Source organism: Paroedura picta, chromosome 2 (assembly GCF_049243985.1).
Source record: "Paroedura picta isolate Pp20150507F chromosome 2, Ppicta_v3.0, whole genome shotgun sequence".
NCBI classification, from domain to species: Eukaryota; Metazoa; Chordata; class Lepidosauria; order Squamata; family Gekkonidae; genus Paroedura; species Paroedura picta.
Genome location: NC_135370.1, coordinates 76,751,891 through 76,773,484, shown reverse-complemented (window position 1 = coordinate 76,773,484; position 21,594 = coordinate 76,751,891). Strand labels below are relative to the sequence as shown.

The 21,594-nt window shown below is 42.8% G+C and overlaps 2 protein-coding genes across 2 annotated transcripts; both read left to right on the top strand.

Annotated features, from left to right (window-relative positions):
• The first annotated feature begins 8,916 nt into the window (after positions 1–8,916).
• On the top strand, positions 8,917–9,888 carry LOC143828897 (olfactory receptor 5T17-like). The gene has a single exon (XM_077319060.1). It carries the CDS (start codon positions 8,917–8,919, stop codon positions 9,886–9,888), a length of 972 nt encoding a protein of 323 aa, XP_077175175.1.
• Positions 9,889–18,463: 8,575 nt separating this feature from the next.
• Positions 18,464–19,414, top strand: LOC143828707 (olfactory receptor 5AP2-like). Its single transcript, XM_077318951.1, has one exon. It carries the CDS (start codon positions 18,476–18,478, stop codon positions 19,412–19,414), a length of 939 nt encoding a protein of 312 aa, XP_077175066.1. The 5' UTR covers positions 18,464–18,475.
• Positions 19,415–21,594: the final 2,180 nt, after the last annotated feature.

Here is a 21,594-nt window from a genome sequence, read left to right as displayed (position 1 = left end):
CCTACCCAGCAGGGTCGTCGGTGAACGATCACATTGCACCTGAGTTGAGCTCGGTCAGGTACGCCACTTTTGACCAGGCGGTCAGCATGGTCAGGAGTTGTGGACCAGGGGCATTGATGGCGAAGTGTGATATTCAGTCGGCCTTTCGCCTCCTGCCAGTGCACCCTGATGATTTTTGTCTCCTAGGGCTAAAGGTGCGAGGTCAATGGTACATAGATAAAGCGATGCCTATGGGATGCTCCGTAGCATGCGCAGCGTTTGAGGCCTTTAGCACATTTTTGGAGTGGGCGGTGCGGGCCACCAGGGGTTTTCGGGAGGCCACGCATTATCTCGGAGACTTCCTTTTTGTGGCGGCAGGGGGGTCCACAGAATGCGGGGAGCATCTCAAGGCATTTCAGGATATGGCGGACAATCTGGGGGTCCCCTTAGCCGCGGAAAAGACCGAGGGACCCGCTACTAGGCTCACGTACCACGGGATCCAGTTGGACTCTGAGTCGGGGACATCCAGGCTACCTGGTGATAAGCTGGAGGCGCTCAGGGCACTGATTCTGGCCATGCAAGGCAGGAACAAATGCAGGCTGAGGGACATGCAGGTTTTGCTGGGACACCTCAATTCACCTGCAAGGCGATAGCCCCGGGGAGGGCGTTTTGCGTATGTTTGGCCAGGGCCACAGCAGGCATTAGGAAGGCCCAGCATCATGTCAGGATAACCAAAGAGATGAAGGCAGATCTAGCAGTTTGGCAGGAATTTTTGCAGCACCACAACGGGGTATCCATTTGGCAAACACCATTGCGGCTGCAGGACTCACTGCAGGTGCACACTGATGTGGCAGGTAGCGAGGGGTTTGGGATCTTTCACGACAACAGGTGGTGTGCACAACGATGGCCTGAGCGTTGGCCGAGGGAAGTCCTGCAGGATCTGACGTTCTTGGAGCTTTTTCCCATACTGGTGGCCATAGAGGTATGGAAAGAGACTTTCCGGAACCGCAAGGTGCTATTCTGGTGTGACAACCAGGCTGTCGTGCAGGTAGTCAATAAACAATCAGCCAAGGCTCCCAGGGTAATGAGGTTGGTCAGGCAACTGGTGCTTTTATGTTTGAAGGGGAACATTACGTTCCGCGCCAGGCATGTAGCGGGGTGTCATAACGAAATAGCGGATGCTCTCTCTCGTTCGCAGAGCGGCAGATTCTGGAGTTTGGCCCCACAGGCGAACAAGGAGCCAGAGCATTTTCCCGAGGAGTTATGGAACCTTGGAGACGGCTGATCCTCGACGGGGTGATGGGATCCGTAGCAAGGGCCACCCGGAGGGCATATGAGGGAGCCTTTTTGAGTTTTGCGGGCTTCGCCAGAACTCTGGGCTGCAGGGCATCGTGGCCGCTGACGGAGCCATTGCTTCTTCAGTACATCGCATGGTTGTGGGGCAGAGGGGCATCCATAAGCACAATGAAGGTTCACATGGCTGGCTTGTCATTTTTCAGTAAGATGTCAGGGACATGGGACCCGGGGAGGTCTTTCCTTGCACGGCGGGTGATGGAAGGCTGGGGGAGGACTGACCCTCGGAGGAAGGATCAGAGGCGCCCCATTACACAGGCATTGCTGACCCAGCTGGTGGGACGGCTTAGGGAAGTGTGCTATAATGAGTATGAACGGCAGCTGCTGGCAGCAGCCTTTGCACTGACTTACAGTGGGGCATTAAGGTGTAGTGAGTTTTTGGCCCCTACACGGCACCCGAAAGACAGGTCTCCACTCGAACTGGGGGACGTAGAGTTGGACAGGCAGGACCTATGGTTGTCAGTGCGCAGGTCCAAGACGGACCAGGTAGGCAGGGGCACGGTTCTTCGCATAGGCAAATCCAGGAACTCAAGCACATGCCCGCTTCGGGCACTAAAAGCTTATTTGGCAGTGAGGCCGGGAGCCAATGGGGCACTGTTTTTGCATGAGGATGGCACGCACCTATCCAGGTATCAATTCGTGGCCATTTTGAGGGCTTGCTTGGAAAAAGCTGGACACCTGGGAACACAATATGGGACGCACTCCTTTCGGATAGGGGCAGCCACGCAAGCCTTCAAGGATGGGGCTTCTCGTAGGAGGTTGATGGAATTGGGGAGATGGAGGTCACAGGCGTATGAACGTTATGTACGGCCTGACATGGTTATTAACCTCTGACTCTTGCAGGAGAAGGTCTGTCGGGGCTCCCGATTCTGGTAATTGGCCACAGATATGTCCACTGGGCCGCGGACTACGCAGCAAAATCTTCTTGGGGGAGCAACTTGGGACTGGGAGACTTCATCACCATCACGTGGATCGGTCAGCGAGGGATGCTTTGGTCTGCTCTTTTGGCTGCGGTGGAGAAGACGGGACCGCCGGCTGTCATTGTTATACATCTTGGGGGTAATGATTTGCCAGGGACAAAACGGGTTGTCTTGAAATGGCAAATAAAAGAGGATCTGTTAGCGTTGAAACGAAAGTTGCCGGACACGCAAATCATATGGTCCTGTATGGTTGGGCGTAGGGCGTGGCGAGGGGCGGACAACCCAAGCCATGTTAACCGCTCCTTGCGGAAAATTAATACTTCTGTGGTATCATTAATAGAAAAGTTGGGGGGTTCAGCTGTTGGTCACAGCGATATTGATAGAAGCATTGCAGCTTTATACAGTAAGGATGGAGTTCATCTCTCCAGGTGGGGGATGGACTTGTGGTTATCTGGCATCAAGGCAGCCTTGCAGGGTTGGTTGGACAGTTAAAGGGTGTTGGCGGGAACAGGACTGAAGTCCTGTTCTAGTGGCGGGGGGGGGAGCAAGGGGATGGAACTCATCAGAATGGAGTAAGGCCAACCCGGCTGGGAAGGCCCAGATAAGACATTCATCGGAACAAGTGCACTTGGTAAGGCCAAGGGAGGTACACGTCTCTTTGGCCATCCAGGTCCACGAAAATGGTTGAATTCAGCGACAAGGGGACCGGTGGCTCAGCATGGGTCTGGGACCGGATCACCAGGGCGTTGCTTGAGTTCGGTTTGATATGTAGGCCAAAACGGTCTGATCATGGCGATGGGCTCCCTCTCCCCTTGCTGGTGTTGCCAACACCCTGTTTAATCGAAATAAAGCTGTGGCCAGTTTGCCAATTCATGTTTAAGAGTCATTATTCAAGCATACGCCCGCCTGCAAGTCAATAGGCAGACAAGCATGTAGGCGGTGCCAGAAATAAAATAATATTTTTTCAAAGTTGTAACACAAAGCATGCCTCTCTAAAGTTTTCTCCCCCCCCAAAAAAAAAATCAGGAACAAGATTAATTTTTAAAAGTATCAAAGGACTGGTGATCCCATAAGGAGTGGCACTCAGAAAGCACTATGCATCTATGATTCTATACATAGGTGTTTCAATGGAGAAGTATGAATTTTTTAAAAAAGTAGAGGGCATTGTGGGACTTTTAAAATATGGAGAAAAGGGATTAATTGCCTGGATTTATTGACAGGTGGAAGTTAGTCATGTATAAGGTGCATTGCTCTCTTCCACCATTTCCAGCAGAAGATGTGGAGGGGAAGATGCATGAAAAGAAGGCAGACAAAGGCGAGACAGCAAAGAAGAAGAAGAGCTGGTTCTTATATGCCGTTTTCTCTACCCGAAGGAGGCTCAAAGCGGCTTACAGTCGCCTTCCCTTTCCTCTCCCCACAACAGACACCCTGTGAGGAAGGTGAGGCTGTGAGAGCCCTGGTATCACTGCTCAGTCAGAACACCTTTATCAGTGCTGTGGTGAATTCAAGGTCACCCAACTGGCTGCATGTGGTGGAGTGCAGAATCGAACACAGCTTCCAGATTAGAAGTCCACACTCTGAACCACTACACCAAAAAGGTGGGGAGGGGCCCGGAGGCGCGAGATGATTTAGCGCTACCCCATTCAGCTGGTGTGAGGAAATTGCCCCCGAGCTTCAGAGTTTCAAAATCAAACTGCGATAAAACATACTACTGCAGGTCACTACCATCTTTGCCAATAAAAGTTTTCTTTTATATTTCATTTTAACCTCGTTTGATCTATTGCCATGTAAAATGATGTGGTGATGGCTGTTTTAAACAGCATGAATTGTTGAAGGCTTTCATGGCCAGAATCAACTGGTTGTTGTGAGTTTTCTGAGCTGTGTGGTCATAGTCTGGTAGTTTTAGTGTAGTGCCAGTTTGGTGAAGTGTTTAGGAGTGCGGACTTCTAATCTGGCATGCCGGGTTCGATTCTGCGCTCCCCCACATGCAACCAGCTGGGTGACCTTGGGCTTGCCACGGCACTGAGAAAGCTGTTCTGACCCAGCAGTGATATCAGGGCTCTCTCAGCCTCACCCACCCCACAGGGTGTCTGTTGTGGGGAGAGGAAAGGGAAGGTGACTGTAAGCCACTTTGAGCCTCCTTCGGGTAGGGAAAAGCAGCATATAAGAACCAACTCTTCTTCTTCTTCTTCTTCTTCTTCTTAGTTCCTGATGTTTCACCAGTAACTGTAGTTTATATCTTCAGAGGTAGGTCATGACAAGAAGGGAATCTCTCTTTGCCCAAGAGTGAAGTGTGTGAACAGTTGCTGGGCATTTTATTTACTTTTCTAGGGTGTGTGTATAACATATCATATTCCTGACTTATCTGGGAGCCTAGCAAGGTATGGTATGGAACAAGGAAGCACTTTTCTTGTGTCTGGGTGGAGTTCATTAGGAAGTGTTTTTCCTATGAGCACATAAAAGTCAACCCCAATGGAAAGTTATCAAGCACCAAGTTTCCACTAAAGAATACCCTTACATTCATTAACCAGATATTTCCAGAAGACATCATAGCTCTATTTCAACATTGCCTAAGTACCAGCTACCTTCAATGGGGCAACTTTTATGAGAAAGTTGCCATTGGAAGGCCCCTCAGCCCAGTTATAGCAAATTGGAACATTTTGAAAAACAAACTCTGGAATCATCATACCCCATAAACCGACAACAACATCCACCTGAACGTTCAATTTACCATGGAAAAAGACATTGAGGGAGAACTTCCATTTTTTGATATCATGGTCATACACAAAACAACCCTCCATTTAGGTCACAAACTGACCAACACAGACTAGTATCTACATAAAAACTCCGGTCACCACTATTGTGCATGCAGTGAAGTGGACCCACAGAGCAGGAGCCACAATTCAAACAGAGGGAACGCTTGATGCCATCGGTTTAGCATGCAGGATCTGTCCTACTACTGGATCATTGAAATGGTCCAATTAATTCAAACCTGCGGACTCACGTGGAATCAATTACAGGCTTTGGTGGGAACTTAGGACTGTATATAAATTCATGTGGTGGGCTATGGTTTCCAGTTCTCTGATGTGATCTAAATAAAGAGCAGATATTTCACTCCAAGAGCAGCTCCATGCCTTATTGAACCACTATTCAATAACCAGCTTCAACAGAAAGGGGCATAATCAAAATGCTCACAGATCATGTCAAACAGATCTGCAAAATTCTGTTTCTTAACAATAAGTTCATTGTTAAGAAATGATTTTCAATCTAAACTGGGCTCTACAAGCTAATGGCTACTACAAATGCAAAATCAGAAGAGCTATAAAACCAAAAGAAAAAGCACATAACCGAGGGAAAACAGCCCTCCACAGTTATGTCTTACATCAAGGAAATCACTGACTGGTTGATAAAACTGGAAAAAATACATAACCATAAAACAGTGTTCAGACTCACTAGAAAAATACAACAAATGCTACAATTTAGCCATAAAATCCTATTTGAGGATAGAGAAATATTGGACAATAACAACAATCATGTTACACTATACAGGGAAGCCAATGAAATTCACAAATACTGATAAAGTTTCAACAACAAAAAAGAGTATCTGAAAATCAATAAAACTGGACAACCGGCCCTAAAAAATAAACAGAATAAAAAACATGGGGCTCTAAAAACACCTTACAATGGTTCATCAGATAAGACAGGCAAACTCCACCTAGAAACAGGAAAAACACTTCTGGTTCCAGTCCATCCTTTGGGAGACTCCCAGATAAGACAAGAATGTGATGAATTTCACACACAACCTCTGAGAAGTAAACAAAATGCCCAGCAACTGTTTACACACTACACACCTTGAAATAGACAGATTCCCATCTTGCCATGAAGATGCCAGCCATTGCTACTGGCAAAGCATCGGGGATCTTATCTCTGATATTTGTTATAATACTTTTACATAGCTCTTTTATAGTTTGTCCAGGTTCCTGATGTGACAATATCAAGATTGTAAATGGTTGCAATGTCCAAACTGGCTCAAAATGATGTTTTTTGTATTATTCATGTATAGAATCACCGGGGTTCGGACACGACTGAACAGAAGACATCATCATTATCATTATCAAAAGCGGTGAACACTTAACTGCAGCTTCCATTGACATGGCAGAGGAGTGGGTGGTAGGAAGATGCACCGGGGGAGGAGCCTATTGAGGGTGGGTGCCATGATGATGCATCACACCTGCATCAGGCAGCAAGTAGGCATGGGCTTGGGGTGCTTAAAAGGTGCCACATGTGAGGGGCCCAGCGCACCAGACCTGCTGCCCAAACATCTTCACTCCCACCCACCTTGTTTTGTTGGCTGATATGCATATGTCTGCGTGGCCACTGTAAAATGTTTTTTAATTGCATTTTGTCACAGCTGGCAGTTTTGGCATGGGATGGAACCTGTTTGGGGAGAGTTTGGTCTGCACATCTAACTCCCCAAGTTAGGGACCGCCTTATGAGATGGCAGATCTGCAAATGTGACTGTCCTGACTGAGGAGGCATGGATTCACCATGCCACGTAGCTTGGGGTGGGACCAAGTAGGAGGTGGGCACTTCTCTTTGCCACCCCAGTGTTTACAGTGCTGGGTGGCCTGGGGTGGTGCCAAAGGAAATGTGTGCTTCCTCTTGGCACCCCAGGTGGCCTTGGTCTCTGTACTCTGTTGCTGGCCTTCCAGTGGAACTTGTTGGCTACTTTGTGAGATAAGATGCTGGACTAGATGGGTCATTGGTCTGTTCCAGATGGGCTCAACTTCAATGAGCATGATTACGGTCTCCCTGTAGCCTTGTACACAGGTCATTCAAGTCATTGGAAGTTGTTGCTGAGGAAGGGATCCTTTTAAGTGTCTTGAGGTGATAAATTACTCTGTAGGACTGTGGCTGAATAATTCATGATCTCTGAACAAGGAAATCTGAAGACCCATTTCCCCTAGAATGCACAGGAAGAGAACCTCCTCCCATCTTCAGATACCTTGCTGTTGTTGGTACCATCATGTAATAGTTCAAGGAATGGAAGCATATATAAAGGAATGCTTCCATTCCTCTATATATTCCTCTACACTGGCATGCCTGGCATCCACTTGTACCATAGAAGCTTGCTGGGTGACCTTGTTATAGTCACAGATTCTCAACTTACCTTTCTTACAAGGTTATTGTGAGAATAAAATAGAGGAGAGAAGAACAATGTAAGCTGCTTTGAGTTCCTGTTGGGTAGAAAGGCAGAATATAAATAAATAAACAAACAAACAAACAAACAAATAAAATGAATTTAGACCAAAAGTCAGGAGGTCCTCCTATCCCTTCTGCCCATTGCCCTCTTATATCAAATAACTGTTTTTTTCTAATCAAAATTAATGAGCAGATGCTGCACATTGATACCTTTGTGTCTTTAAGGTATACATTAATTTTTGCCACACGAGTTTATGGCAGATTCTGAGGTGTCCTCTTGAGAAAAAGAGCTTTGGGATATATGGTTTGTGAAGAACATAGCTCCATGCCTATATATACTTGCTAATTTAGGAATTCAGCTGCATCAGTGGCATTTAATTACATGTAGATTGTTGCCTCAGAATTGTTCTTCCTTAGCTGTGACAGATACCAGATCACCAGCTTGTGAATCATTTAAGTTTTTAGGGAATGTAGCGAGGACTGGATAGCATGCAGAAAAACCAGCTAGAATCTACTGGCTACGTATTCAACATCACATAACAGGCCCAGAGAAAAGTGCACGATAGAATGATGACATTTTCAAATCCAAATGGCACTTACTGCTAAAGGGTAAAAATGGGTAAGAATCGTCTGAAACATAAAGTCCATTCAGTTGAGGAAAAGGATACTGGAAAATACTGAGCAGGAAGGAAGAAGACATTGTAGTAAGGAACTACTGCTGTCTTAAAGCTACTCAAAATACAGTTTTTAAAATAATTATGGGGAAATGTCAAATTAAGAACACTGTTGTAGATTAGATTTTCTGAAATGTGTTATATGTTACACATAATCTTAACCACAATACATGTCCTATGTCAATTTTGCCTGTGAAAACTACTGCACAATCAGGTGGATTTTAAGGTGTTGCTGTGCTTTCTCTCTCTTTCTCTCTCTCACACGCCTTATGAACACAGCTACTTCTCTTGAAGCTTCTTACAATTATTATACAAGGTAAGTCCAAAATTGATTAATTTGTAGTGGTTTGAGAAGTTGAAGGAACAGCTTGAATTGTTTAACAGTTAATACGGTTGGTGACAATATTTATAAGCATAGCAAATGATAACAGGTTCTAACTTCTAACTATATTCAGGGTGGCTTGATTATATGGGATCTGTTCAGATATCACCCAAGCTCCAAGAAGGCAGCATAATACCTGTGTCTAACCACCCATATTGACCAAAATCATGCCCTCAAGAAGCTCTACAAACAATACATTATGTCAGCATTGGGATGTTAACATTATAAAGGGAGGGTTGCCCTTTCAGGAACTAATTTTTGATAGACATGTTCATGGATTTGTCAAACAGTCCTTTCAATTTTCCCAGGCCAGTGATCATATATTCCAAATTTTAGACACATGCAGTATGAAGATATTGAGAGTCTACCTGCTATTTTTCTCTGTTTTGCAGCTCTGAAGAGAAATATGGCTACAATGTCTGAAGATAACATTACCACAGGAGTCAATGCATTTGTATTTGTAGATTTAACAAGAAACCCCAAGCTCCAGATCATTCTCTTCCTGCTGTTCCTCCTTAGTTATACAGCCACTTTGCTTGGAAATCTGGGAATGATTATCTTAATCAGATCTAGTCCACGGCTTCAAACACCAATGTACTTCTTTCTCAGTAACCTTTCCTTTTTGGATGTGTGTTTCTCAACTGTGGTTACCTCTAAGACATTAGTGAACCTTCTGGCAGAGAAATCCATATCCCTGATTGGATGTGCTATGCAGATGTACCTTGTAATAGGTTTGGCGAGCACAGAGTGCTTTCTACTTGCTGCCATGGCTTATGACCGATATGTAGCTATTTGTAAGCCACTGTTGTATCCAAGCCTCATGTCCCCTAGAAGCTGTATTCTTTTGGTGATTGGGTCATATACACTTGGGCTTTTACATGCTCTTGTTCATACAGTCTTTACCTTCAGACTATTCTTCTGCGCGTCTAATAAGATCAATCATTTATACTGTGATATCAGTGCACTTTTATTACTCTCCTGTTCTGATACATATGTCAATGAACTCCTGATTTTCTATGTTGCTGGTCTTGTGGAAGCAACCACCATCCTGAGTGTCTTGGTTTCATATGCATACATTCTTGCCAGCATTGTGAAGATCAGCTCAGCTGCAGGAAGACTCAAAGCTTTCTCTACTTGCACTTCCCACCTAACTGCGGTCACCATTTTTCATGGGGCAATTCTCATTTTGCATTTCCGACCCAAGTCTAGCAATGGGTCTTCCATTCAAGATGTGAGTGACAAAATTCTTTCTGTGTTCTACACAATTGTAATCCCATTACTGAACCCGTTGATTTACAGTCTGAGAAACAAGGAAGTGAAGGATGCCTTAAATGCTGTTCAGAGGAAGCTGTGTCTCAATAATAGGAAAGGGAATTAGAATATAGCCGTCAAAATACTACTCACTGCAACTTGAAAATTGTCTATATGTACCACAGCTGGCAAACACACTGATTTCAATAAGAGTGATTGCCAAAGGTGGAATGATGACAACATTTGGGGGGAAATTATTCAATAAATAAAAGTGGAATTAATTGCCACTGACTGCTGTAGACACATGTATTCAGAGTGCAATCTTGACTAAACATTCTAGCCATAAGAAGTGTTCCTGCCTGTGGCACAGGCATCTTCATAGAATCATAGAGTTGGAAGGGGCCATACAGGCCATCTAATCCAACATCCCTGCTCAACGCAGGATCAGCCCAAAGCATCTCTATCTTGGACATAGAGATAATATTATTATTACCCAACTTAAAAGCCAGAACCTGACCAAGAGCATACAAATAAATAAATGGTCACTGGTCCATACACTATAGAATCTAGTGGCATAGGAGAAATTGAGAGGTGTAGATGCTTGGTCCTATAAGCACAGCTACCTGCAAAATACTAGGGTGAAGCTATTAATATGTCTACTTACCTACAGAATAGGTTGCCTACTAAAGGTGCCAGAGGAATGCCATATAAAGGTGTTTGAGTCAAAAGCCTACACCTACGTTCCTGAGGAGAAACAAAGCAAAAATAGATATGAGAACTGAGCAACGTGTTTTTTTTAAGGATATGCGTTAGGATGTAAAGGATACAGGATCCTTAATCCAGTAACTGAAATTGTAAAAATTTGCCACACAGTCTACATTGATTTTATTTATTTACTTATTTATTTATTACATTTATATACTGCGCTCCTCTTAGGATCAGGGCGGTTCACATGGAACAAGAACAATACATAAAACTCAATGGCTGTGTCCAATGAATAATAACAATAATAATTTAAATAATTTTTAAAATTTATAATTATAGAAAAGGCACCCACAGACTTGCCTCCAGGAAAGAAAGCAGAAGGATACAGATGGGTTTTCTAAGAATAATTCCAGAAGACTTTACAGGAAAAAGATGAACCTGAAAGACTATGCACACTGTATCTTGAGAAGGGCAATTGGAATATGCAAGATCTGAAGTGTGCAAGGCTGAGCAGAATATAAAGAGTGTCTTGGAGGGGTTGTTGAAGAAGATGTATATTTAGCATAGATAGGATAAGAACTTTCTGATGATTTTCAAATTACCTCCTGCAGTGTCCTGACTGGCTCAACAGGAAACTTCCTGCTTTTTCATGCATTTCGTCCTTGCAGAACACCAGTTGAAAAACAGAAGAATAACTACAAACAGTTAATAGACTATAGGTCTCTATCTTTCTCTTTCCATACATTGTTGGTTGTCTTCTGAGTCAAAATTATTTTATCCTTTAAGCAGCCTGGTGCTGTTCCAAACTCTGCCAACTTATTCGTTACATGCTTGAAGGACCAGCAATTCATGCTAAGCTTAAAAATCAATTACAAGTTAAGGCCTACCTGGCTATGGCCAGGATTAGAAGAAAAGTTATCACCCTACATTTTAACATTCTCTCTCTGGTGAAGCTCATGTTACAGGCCATTGTTGCTTACAAAACATTGACAACTTGTGATGGGATTATAAAACATTAGAAGAAAAGTTAACTCCCTAGTAGTTGGCACCAGATATTTTCAACACAGAATTTTGCCTAGCAGCAAAATGAAGAAATGGGATGTGGTCAGACATTTGGAACAGGGATGTTAAGGCTTGAATCCTGAGGAGAGGAAAGTTAGGAAAGTCCCCGCTTGCAAATAAGTAATCACAATGCTTAAGCTAACAGTTGCCTGCAATGTCAAAAATTAAAAACATGCTTTGGGTAAAGATTCTGTGTAATCTTGCAGTTATATGATGCATGCATATACTTAATGAAAAGGTATAAAAGACAAATGTTTATGTCAATCAAACCGAATTTCTGACCCCTATGCTGGATCTCCTCTTTATTTAAATAAAGCCTTGTCTACCTTCAAACCCTATTTGCTGTGTCTGTCCTTGGGTGTGGCATGCCGGGTTGCAAGCTCCCATCATGTAACAAGCTGAAAATCTGTAACAGCGGGAGCTGTTATTAATAAAACGCTAAGGGCTAAGTGGGCGGAGAGTGTCAGAGGCAGGGCCCAATCAGGACCTGCAAAGCACATCCCGATTAGGCCCTGCCTCAGACAGACAATCATTAGGCCAAAGTTCTGACAGGGCCCGCCCAGCCATGGGCAATCTGGAGACATCACTGCCAGTCTACTCCTGACCACCGCAGAGAGAGGAGGTCAGTAGGGCTGCCAAGGGGGATGAGAACAGAGGCTTGGACAGGCTGTGTCAGCCCTTTTCACCCGAAGGCTGTCCTAACTGTCATGTCCAAGTGTAACTTCCCTCACTTTGCCTCAGAACATTGACAGCTGTTCTCTCTCCCCCCTCCCTTCAGGCCTGCTGGGAAGAAGCCTCTGACAGCTGCCCACCGAGAGGAGGGAGTCATTTCTGAGAACAATGCAGGAGAACCTGAGAGCATGGGTGAGGGCATTCCTTTTGAGGGTGGGGAACTTTCCCCTTCTGTCAAAGAGTTGGCTGACAGTGAGGCCACAGAAAACCCCCTTCTCACTTAAAATACTGTTGCTTTGCAGGGAATTAAGATCATTAATGAGGACACTGACACACAGGTTGCATTATAATTTGGGCACAGTCTTTATTAACAATATGAGCATGGCAAGCAGTGGAAGGAAATGCAGCCCTCTTGAGGTCATCCGACCACAAGGCAGCCCAATGCAACTTGCCCCTCGACAGGTGACTTTGGCTAACAGCCCACCTCAACTCAGACGCCATGGCAGGCTGAATAATGGGAGGAGGCAAAGCAGATTGAATCTACTAGGCATCTGCTTCTGTTGGGTTATCCTGCCTCGCGGAAATGCGAGCCTTCAATCAGGCTCAGCATCCACACGTCCCCTTAAGGGGACCCACAAACCTAGGGGAGGCTGGCACGCAAGCTTGGCTGCCCCATGCTCAACCCTTCCCATGCTCTAATTCTGCCAGCTGTGACAAACAAAAAGCAGAATAACCATAAAACATAACAATGCTCTTCTGTCTTCTTTAACCTTGTTTCCTTTTATTAATTATTACTAACACATTTTTTTAATAAACTATTTCCAAAATCCAGGGAAGGGTGGGTGGGTTACACGCTCTTGGGGGCCACAGGAGTGGGAAGAGGCCAAGCACCAATGGGCCACTCACTAAATAGCTAACTGCTCGGCCCCGCCCCTTCCAATCACACGCATGCACGTTTTTCCCAGGGGCAGCTGAGAATGGAAGTTTCCTTCCCCAGCCCACAGCATCCTCACCGCGCTCTCTCCAGCTGCAGCAACGGCCCCCGCAGGTTAGTCTTCCAGCGCTTTCTGTGGCCAGGGGTTAGACACAGCAAGCCATGTGTATTTCTTCTTCGCAACTCTGCAGATTTGAAGCCTACTGCACAGCGGTATTCTGCAGACGAAACTGGATGCTGTTGTGGAGTTGGTGCCCATAAAAATTAATTCAAGTGAAAGCAAAGTCCAACCTGGTATGAGTGATCTCCTGCTCTGGGACCTCACACCTTCTGTCACTTGAAAGGGTAGTTAGAAACCAAATTAATGTGATTGTAATAAATTACATTTTAAATTTTTATGTAGATACCTATGTGTGTGGGTCAGTTTTCTGTAGAATTTGTGACCTAATTGTAGAGTTGCTTTGCATATGACCACAATATCCAAAAATGGAAGTTCATCCTCAATATCTTTTCCCCTGAATTGTATGTCTGGGTAGATGTTGTTGAAATGGTCTATAAATTTCACTAATTATTCTTTGCCATGACTCCAAATGGTACAAGTATCAACCATGAATCTGAACTAAACTGTCAGGTTATAGGGTGCTGATTCCAGAAATTATTTTTTTCAAAATTTGCTGTAACAAGGGGGTGTCCTATAGCAACTCCATCTGTCTTCTTATAGAGATTGTTGTGCCACTGCAAGTCGATGGTAGTTAGGCAGTGTTGAACTAGAGCTATCACGTCTTCCAGAAAGATCTAGTTAATGAGTGAGTGGATAACCTTTACTAGAACCTTGGTGAATAGGGAGACCACATCAAAGCTGATAAGTGTATCATTGGGGGAGAGTTTTAGAATGCTGATTTTGTTGATGAAATGTATGGAATATACATTCCACTCTCATATTCCAGCTAAGCAATTTAAAATAGACTAAATTTGCCTATAAAGGAGGGCTCCAGAGATTTAGTAGTTATGTTTACATCTACAGATAACAGACAAGTAGCTCCTGAGTTTAGAATCATAGAATCATAGAATCATAGAGTTGGAATCATACAGGCCATCTAGTCCAACCCCCTGCTCAACGCAGGATCAGCCCTAAGCATCCTAAAGCATCCAAGAAAAGTTTGTATCCAACCTTTGCTTGAAGACTACCAGTGAGGGGGAGCTCACCACCTCCTTAGGCAGCTTATTCCACTGCTGAACTACTCTGACTGTGAAAAAGAAGAGCTCCTCATCTCAGTTGATAGTTCTTTTTCACATGGAGAATTCTCTGTTTCTGACCTGGAGTCCTTTAGGGATAAACTGGAGAATCTGCCTATATGTGTGCTTCTATTGCCCTCCTTATTGCATTTTCTGTCCCTGAAAGTGAAGGGGACATTCAGCATGCATACAGCAGCATGCATAATTAATGAGATGGGCCACTTGACATCCCCCACCCCCTTCTTCTCTTGTTTGGGAAGCAGGCAGTAATAATATTATAAATAATGAAATTAAATAAATAGTTTAGAAAGTGGGAAGATGTTAGGAAGTGGAAAGAGAGCAGGGTATAATACCACAACCTTCTCCACCTAAGCATGCTTGCTGGGCAGCCATGTGCCTGCTGGGCAGCCATCAAGCATTACTGACCCTTGCTTCATGACACCTGGTATACAATTCAGATCAACAGTCTGATCAGGTGATCATTGGGTGTGATCCGCAGGGATGCCCTTGCAATAGTCCTGAGAGGGGATGGTCATAGATACATTGGCATGGTTTCTTTCTGGGGTCTTGGCCTGATATATTTCCCTCTCACATTCTACCACAGGTCTCAGCATCTCATAGTTTCTGCTTTCACAGGTTCTGGGTGATCTGGTAGTATCAGAGAACATGGTCCTTTAATGGTCCTAAATTCATTGATGGATGAGTGCATTGCTCCTAGGATGATGGCTGAGAAACTTGCAGCAATTTCCTGTTTCAACAAATCTTATGGTCACCAGTGCTCCTGCACCTCTTTCCCCAGCCATACGGCCATTGAAGGTTGACAAAGGCTTTCCCCTAGGGTGCCCAATCCTCACAGACCCATTGTCCCAGTTCATTAGCCATCATTGCAAACTGAGCTGGTCTGCATTTGAGGCAAAGTGATTCAAAGCCACCTGGTTAGTATATGGATGGTAGAAAGCCAGTGACTTCCAGGGTCGCTCTGCAGAGGAAGGCAATGTCTTGTCTTCAAAGTGACTTGGTGGTGCTTTATACACTCACAATTTAAACTCATATCATGAAAAGTCATTAAAAAAAACTTTTCAATATTGCCACAGACCATTCTGATCTTGTGTTAAAGCACTAGGATTATCAAACATACTAATGTGTACTTTGAGGAAACATCAGTGAAAACATGTGCTTCTCTCACACAAGAAACTGAAAGACAGTCAGATAGTTACAAAAGGGGCAAGATATGAATGATGCTGTAGGTTTTTTAAAAATGCATGGTCTATGTTTTAATACGGGAAGTTCCTCATTCCTGCAACTTCTATGTTTCAGCTGGACCACCAACAAAATATGTTTCTGTTGTGTGTTATTTCTATATTATAGTTCAGATTGGACTCTCTTTGACCGTTTACGCACTGGGAACCTCAGCTTCTGTGCAGGAGCAGAAATCGGGGGTGGATGAGGTACATCAAGCCAAATGCTCCCCCATGTGGGTGCAGGAAGAAGTGGGGCAACCTGCCATGATTAAAACTCCAGCCTGCAGCCCGGCATGAAACCTCCAGTGCATAAACGGTCTTTGTAAAGCCACAAAGCAAGCAGATGTCACTAGCGTTGTAGACCTGATTCAATAATATAGAGGTCCATCAGGACTCAGAATCCCAGTGGTGAAAAAACACACCAAATCCTCAAGGTAGAAATAACTGTGCCTTTATCAAGAAATCATCACATAAGGATTACTGGGGTAAGACATTCAGCTGCAGTCTCTGAAAAGAACTAAGGAACCAACCAATGTAAACTATTTTTCCTGACGCTCTTGCTTCATACATGGTAAGGATTTTGCTTGCAGTGGAGCATAGGTGCAAAGGAGTATAGAGAAGATGTCTTCCAAGTACACTAAGGGGAGTCAAAAGATGTAAGCTGTATATAGTTAATTATGAATGTATAGCTACATAGAATGTTCATATTAGTATACCTTTCAGACAAAAAAAGTAATGATCTGCTGTTTTCTCAGGTAACAGTGATAGTCTTATATGACCCATTTCATTGATCAGAACAAAAAATGTAAAGAAGAATATGATCATTTGCATTTCTGTTGTGCCATTTAGCTAGTGGCACTTTTTTATGTTAAGAAGAAGTTCCTATATTTTAATATCAGACATGCATTCTTATAAAATCATTGTACACTGTAGCAGTGTATTGGTAAATGAAAAGGTTATTAAAACTTAAATATTTAAAATATTTCCTTTTTATTGGAAGGATTCAGTGTGTTCCATCTTTTAAAAAATCTCTTAATACGTCAATGTTCAATGCATCAAATCAAATGAAAAGTATAAGAATGCACCACAATATAAGACTTTACATTTTTTTTGTTTCAAACTTCCTAGTACAACAAGCTAAAGGTTCAAGTCTTGCCTTGTTCTTTTTGTAATAATTAAGCATACACAAGTTGTAAATTGTAAAATATTAAATATTAAACAATGACAAGATCTTGCGTGCACACTCATTCCAATATTTTTATAATCTCTTGTTCAGAATACATACACCATACATTCCCAAGTTGAAAGACTCTGTATCCTCATGGTAATTCACGAAGGCAAGGATAATAACAGCAAAAGTCAAGGCAGCGCTGGATAGCAGAGGGCTATATCCTCACAACAATATGCAATATCACTATAATGATATTAGAAAATAATCTCAATGTATAAAAAAACAACTATGGAGACATTCAATTCCTTTATCTTGAATGGATAGAAGTCAGCTATAACCTGGGCTTATTTTTTTAAGGTGCTGGTACTCATATATAAAGTTGCACGGATTCCTAGCAATTCTGTGCTCAAGACTTATGACAGTCACACACACACACCCTGATGCCAGTACTGTCAACAACCGAGATGAAAATTTCAACATAGATTATTTCTTCCAACTGTGAATACAATCTGTCATTCAAGAATTTGTTAAACATGTATGTTTAACCCCTTAACCAAATTTTTGCAGCCCAAAACTTAACGTGAACCCTAAAAAAACTCTACCTTCAAATGAAAAAACTCTAAATAAATTATCGTATACTACAAAGTAATTACATTTTATAATAATCTAAGATCCTCAAGATATAAAGTGAATGTCAGAACTGAAATGAAGAAACATGTTCAGTTAATGGAGCCTCCAAGATAAATGTATGAATTTTACTTTTTGTGTCCAGAAATTCTAACTCATGAAGCTTTGTTGGTTTATCTAATATACAGTAATTTGAAAGGACACATGATGCATTGTGCAGGGGGTTGGACTAGATGACCCTGGAGGTGCCATCCTACTCTATGATCCTATGATTCTATGTGTATTACAATTAGTGAATTGATTCAAGTGATATGTCTCATAATCAAAAGAACTGAAACATTCTTTAATATTTAAACTTTGTGGACAACAAGAACAATGCCTGCATTTGTGACAACCCACAATACCTCTAGACATAGCATCCACATTTAGGACATCAGAAGGAATCTGTCCATCATACTACATTCCACATTGGTAGTGAAAACAAAAAAAAGTTATGCTCAATCTTTTCCTCAGTTTAGGTTTGAAATAGAGGTTCCATTTTAAGATTACTCTCAGCCTAACCTTCCTCACATGAGCCTCTTGTGGCGCAGAGTGATAAGGCAGCAGAAATGCAGTCTGAAAGCTCTGCCCATGAAGCTGGGAGTTCAATCCCAGCAGCTGGCTCAAGGTTGACTCAGCCTTCCATCCTTCCGAGGTCGGTAAAATGAATACCCAGCTTGCTGGGGGTAAACGGTAACGACTGGGGAAGGCACTGGCAAACCACCCCGTATTGAGTCTGCCAAGAAAACGCTAGAGGGCGTCACCCCAAGGGTCAGACATGACCCGGTCCTTGCACAGGGGATACCTTAACCCTTACATTTAATCTTCCTGACAGGGTTGTTGTGATGACAAATTATATAAGGTGGTCTATGTCCCCATTAGGGAGAAAGTTGGTTTATAAATGAAATAAATTAATAAATGAACATTTTACTATTTGTCAGCTACAGCACGATTTCTACAGAACTATACTAATTACCCATGGTTTCTCTGTTTCAGAACCTAGCATCATATTATACATGTGATACAAATGGCTGGTGAAAATTGTTCTCTGGTGGATGAGTTCATTCTTGTGGGATTCACAGATCGCCTGGTGATAAAGACCATTCTGTTTATGCTTTTTTTACTAATCTACATTATCACCATAGTGGGGAACATTAGTATCATTGTGGTAGTGAAGATGGATTCACACCTTCAAACTCCCATGTATTACTTCCTCACCAACTTGTCTTTCTTAGATGTCTGCTACTCCTCAGTTGTCACTCCCAAGATGCTAGTGGATTTCTTTGCGTACAAGAAAACCATCTCATACACTTGGTGTTTTTCACAACTCTATTTTTATGTTGGTTTTGTAACGACAGAATGTTATCTTCTGGCTGTGATGGCATATGACCGTTACATGGCAATTTGCAATCCACTGCTATATACAGTCATCATGTCCCAAAGAATTTGTATCCCATTAGTAGCATTATCATATGCTGCTGGATTTCTCAATTCAACAATACAGATTGGAGTTGGTTTGAGAGTACCTTGTTGTAGCTCCAATATTATCAACCATTTCTTCTGTGATGGACCCCCACTAACCAAACTTTCCTGTCCTGATGACATCCTAAAGCAAATTTTGCTTTCTACTTTAATTGGATTTAATGAAATCACAACCACATCAGTAGTAATCATCTCTTATTGTTACATATTGTTTACAATACTTAGGATGCGTTCAGTTAAAGGCATGTGCAAGGCTTTCTCCACCTGTACATCTCACCTGTTTGCTGTCACCATTTTCTATGGGACACTCCTCTTTATGTACCTACGACCTCGCTCCAGCTACTCTCTGGACCAAGACAAGGTTGTGTCTGTCTTCTACAGTATAGTGATCCCAATGCTTAACCCATTGATATATAGCTTAAGGAATAAGGAAGTCAAAGATGCTGGGAGAAAAATATTGGAAAGGATGGCAGTTTCCAAGTAAATACCTTTTTAAAAAGGATAGTAAAAAACATATGTATAAGCTATTTCCTATTAAAATATATTTATTTATTTTGGCAAGCATATGTTTAATGCTGTTCTACATATCATAAATGTATTACATTTAATTAGCTACATTTGTAGCATAATTATGCTGTAGTGTTCCTCTGGGAATACAGCACTAGAATGTAGCTGTTGGATTGTATTTAACACTATATGTACTTGGCCCTTTTCTTTCTTGCTTCAAAAGTAATTATCAGACTGGTATAATGTTCTTTTATCATTAACTTCCCTTATTTCTCATCTAATCCCCCCTGAACCCACGCATGCACACACACACACACACACACACACAAGCTACTCAAGAAACAAAGAAATTGGGTGTTGCTACTTAGCATCCTTTCTTACCCAGCCAGCTACACCAGCCAATGTTGTACAGTTGTAGGAATGGCTCTTCATCCATATTTTCCCCCCAGGGGTTATGGACTAGCAACTCACACTGTTCGTGCCAACACTAATGGAAGAATGAGTTGAATCATAATATATCTCAACCTAATGAGGTAGAGCAAAAGAAAAAGATTCACTTCCAGGAAAATGTGAAGGAAGCCCAAAAAATTCTATCAGAAATTGTTTTTAATATTTAATATTATACTGTAAACTGTCTTGAATTTTATTTTAAAAGTAGAGAGGCAGGACATAAATGTCAAAAATAAAGAAAATGGTAAAATGCATTTTGGCACACATGTTCGTTTCAAGACTATCACAAAACTGGACTCTAGAAGTCCTTAAGCTATATTACATATTCTTTTTTTTCCCCTTTCACTGATAGAATGGGTAACAGTCATGTGGTCTAAATTTTAAGAGGGGCAAGATTTGGGGAATTTTTTCCTTCCTCCAGATTCCATAGTAAGGTGAGCCAATAAAATATTTCAAAAATGCAATCTGTTTCTGGATGTAATTATGTCTATATAGTAAGTAATAAATAGCATTGCAGGGCTCATTTAGTATATAGAAGTCCATTAGGAGTCAGGATACCAATGGTTAAAAAAACAAACAACACCATCTACACCAGAGGTTCCATCTCCACCAGAGGTTCACCATCAACAGGAGTGGAGGGACTACTCATCAAGTTTGCAGATGACACCAAATTGGGAGGACTGGCAAATACACCGGAAGATAGAGACAGAGTTCAACGAGATCTGAACACAATGGAAAAATGGGCAAATGAGAACAAGATGCAATTTAATAAAGATAAGTGTAAAGTTCTGCATCTGGGTCAGAAAAAATGAAAAGCATGCCTACTGGATGGGGGATACGCTTTTAGGTAGCACTGTGTGTGAACGAGACCTTGGGGTACTTGTGGATTGTAAACTAAACATGAGCAGGCAGTGTGATGCAGCGGTAAAAAAGGCAAATGCCATTTTGGGCTGTATCAACAGAGGCATCACATCAAAATCACAAGATGTCATAGTCCCATTGTATACGGCACTGGTCAGACCACACCTGGAGTACTGTGTGCAGTTCTGGAGGCCTCACTTCAAGAAGGACGTCGATAAAATTGAAAGGGTACAGAGGAGAGCGACGAAGATGATCTGGGGCCAAGGGACCAAGCCCTATGAAGATAGGTTGAGGGACTTGGGAATGTTCAGCCTGGAGAAAAGGAGGTTGAGAGGGGACATGATAGCCCTCTTTAAGTATTTGAAAGGTTGTCACTTGGAGGAGGGCAGGATGCTGTTTCTGCTGGCTGCAGAGGAGAGGACACGCAGTAATGGGTTTAAACTTCAAGTACAACGATATAGGCTAGATATCAGGAAAAAGTTTTTCACAGTCAGAGTAGTTCAGCAGTGGAATAGGCTGCCTAAGGAGGTGGTGAGCTCCCCCTCACTGGAAGTCTTCAAGCAAAGGTTGGATACACACTTTTCTTGGATGCTTTAGGATGCTTAGGGCTAATCCTGCGTTGAGCAGGGGGTTGGACTAGATGGCCTGTATGGCCCCTTCCAACTCTATGATTCTATGATTCTATGATTCTATAATACCAGAGGTTCAGCCATACTGGACTTAATACTGACCAACAGGCAAGAGTTGGTGGATGAGGTGAAGGAGGTGAGAACCCTAGGGGGAAGTGACCATGTCTTCATAGAATTCCTTTTGAGTTGGGGAGGCAAGGAAGCTTGTAGCCAGACA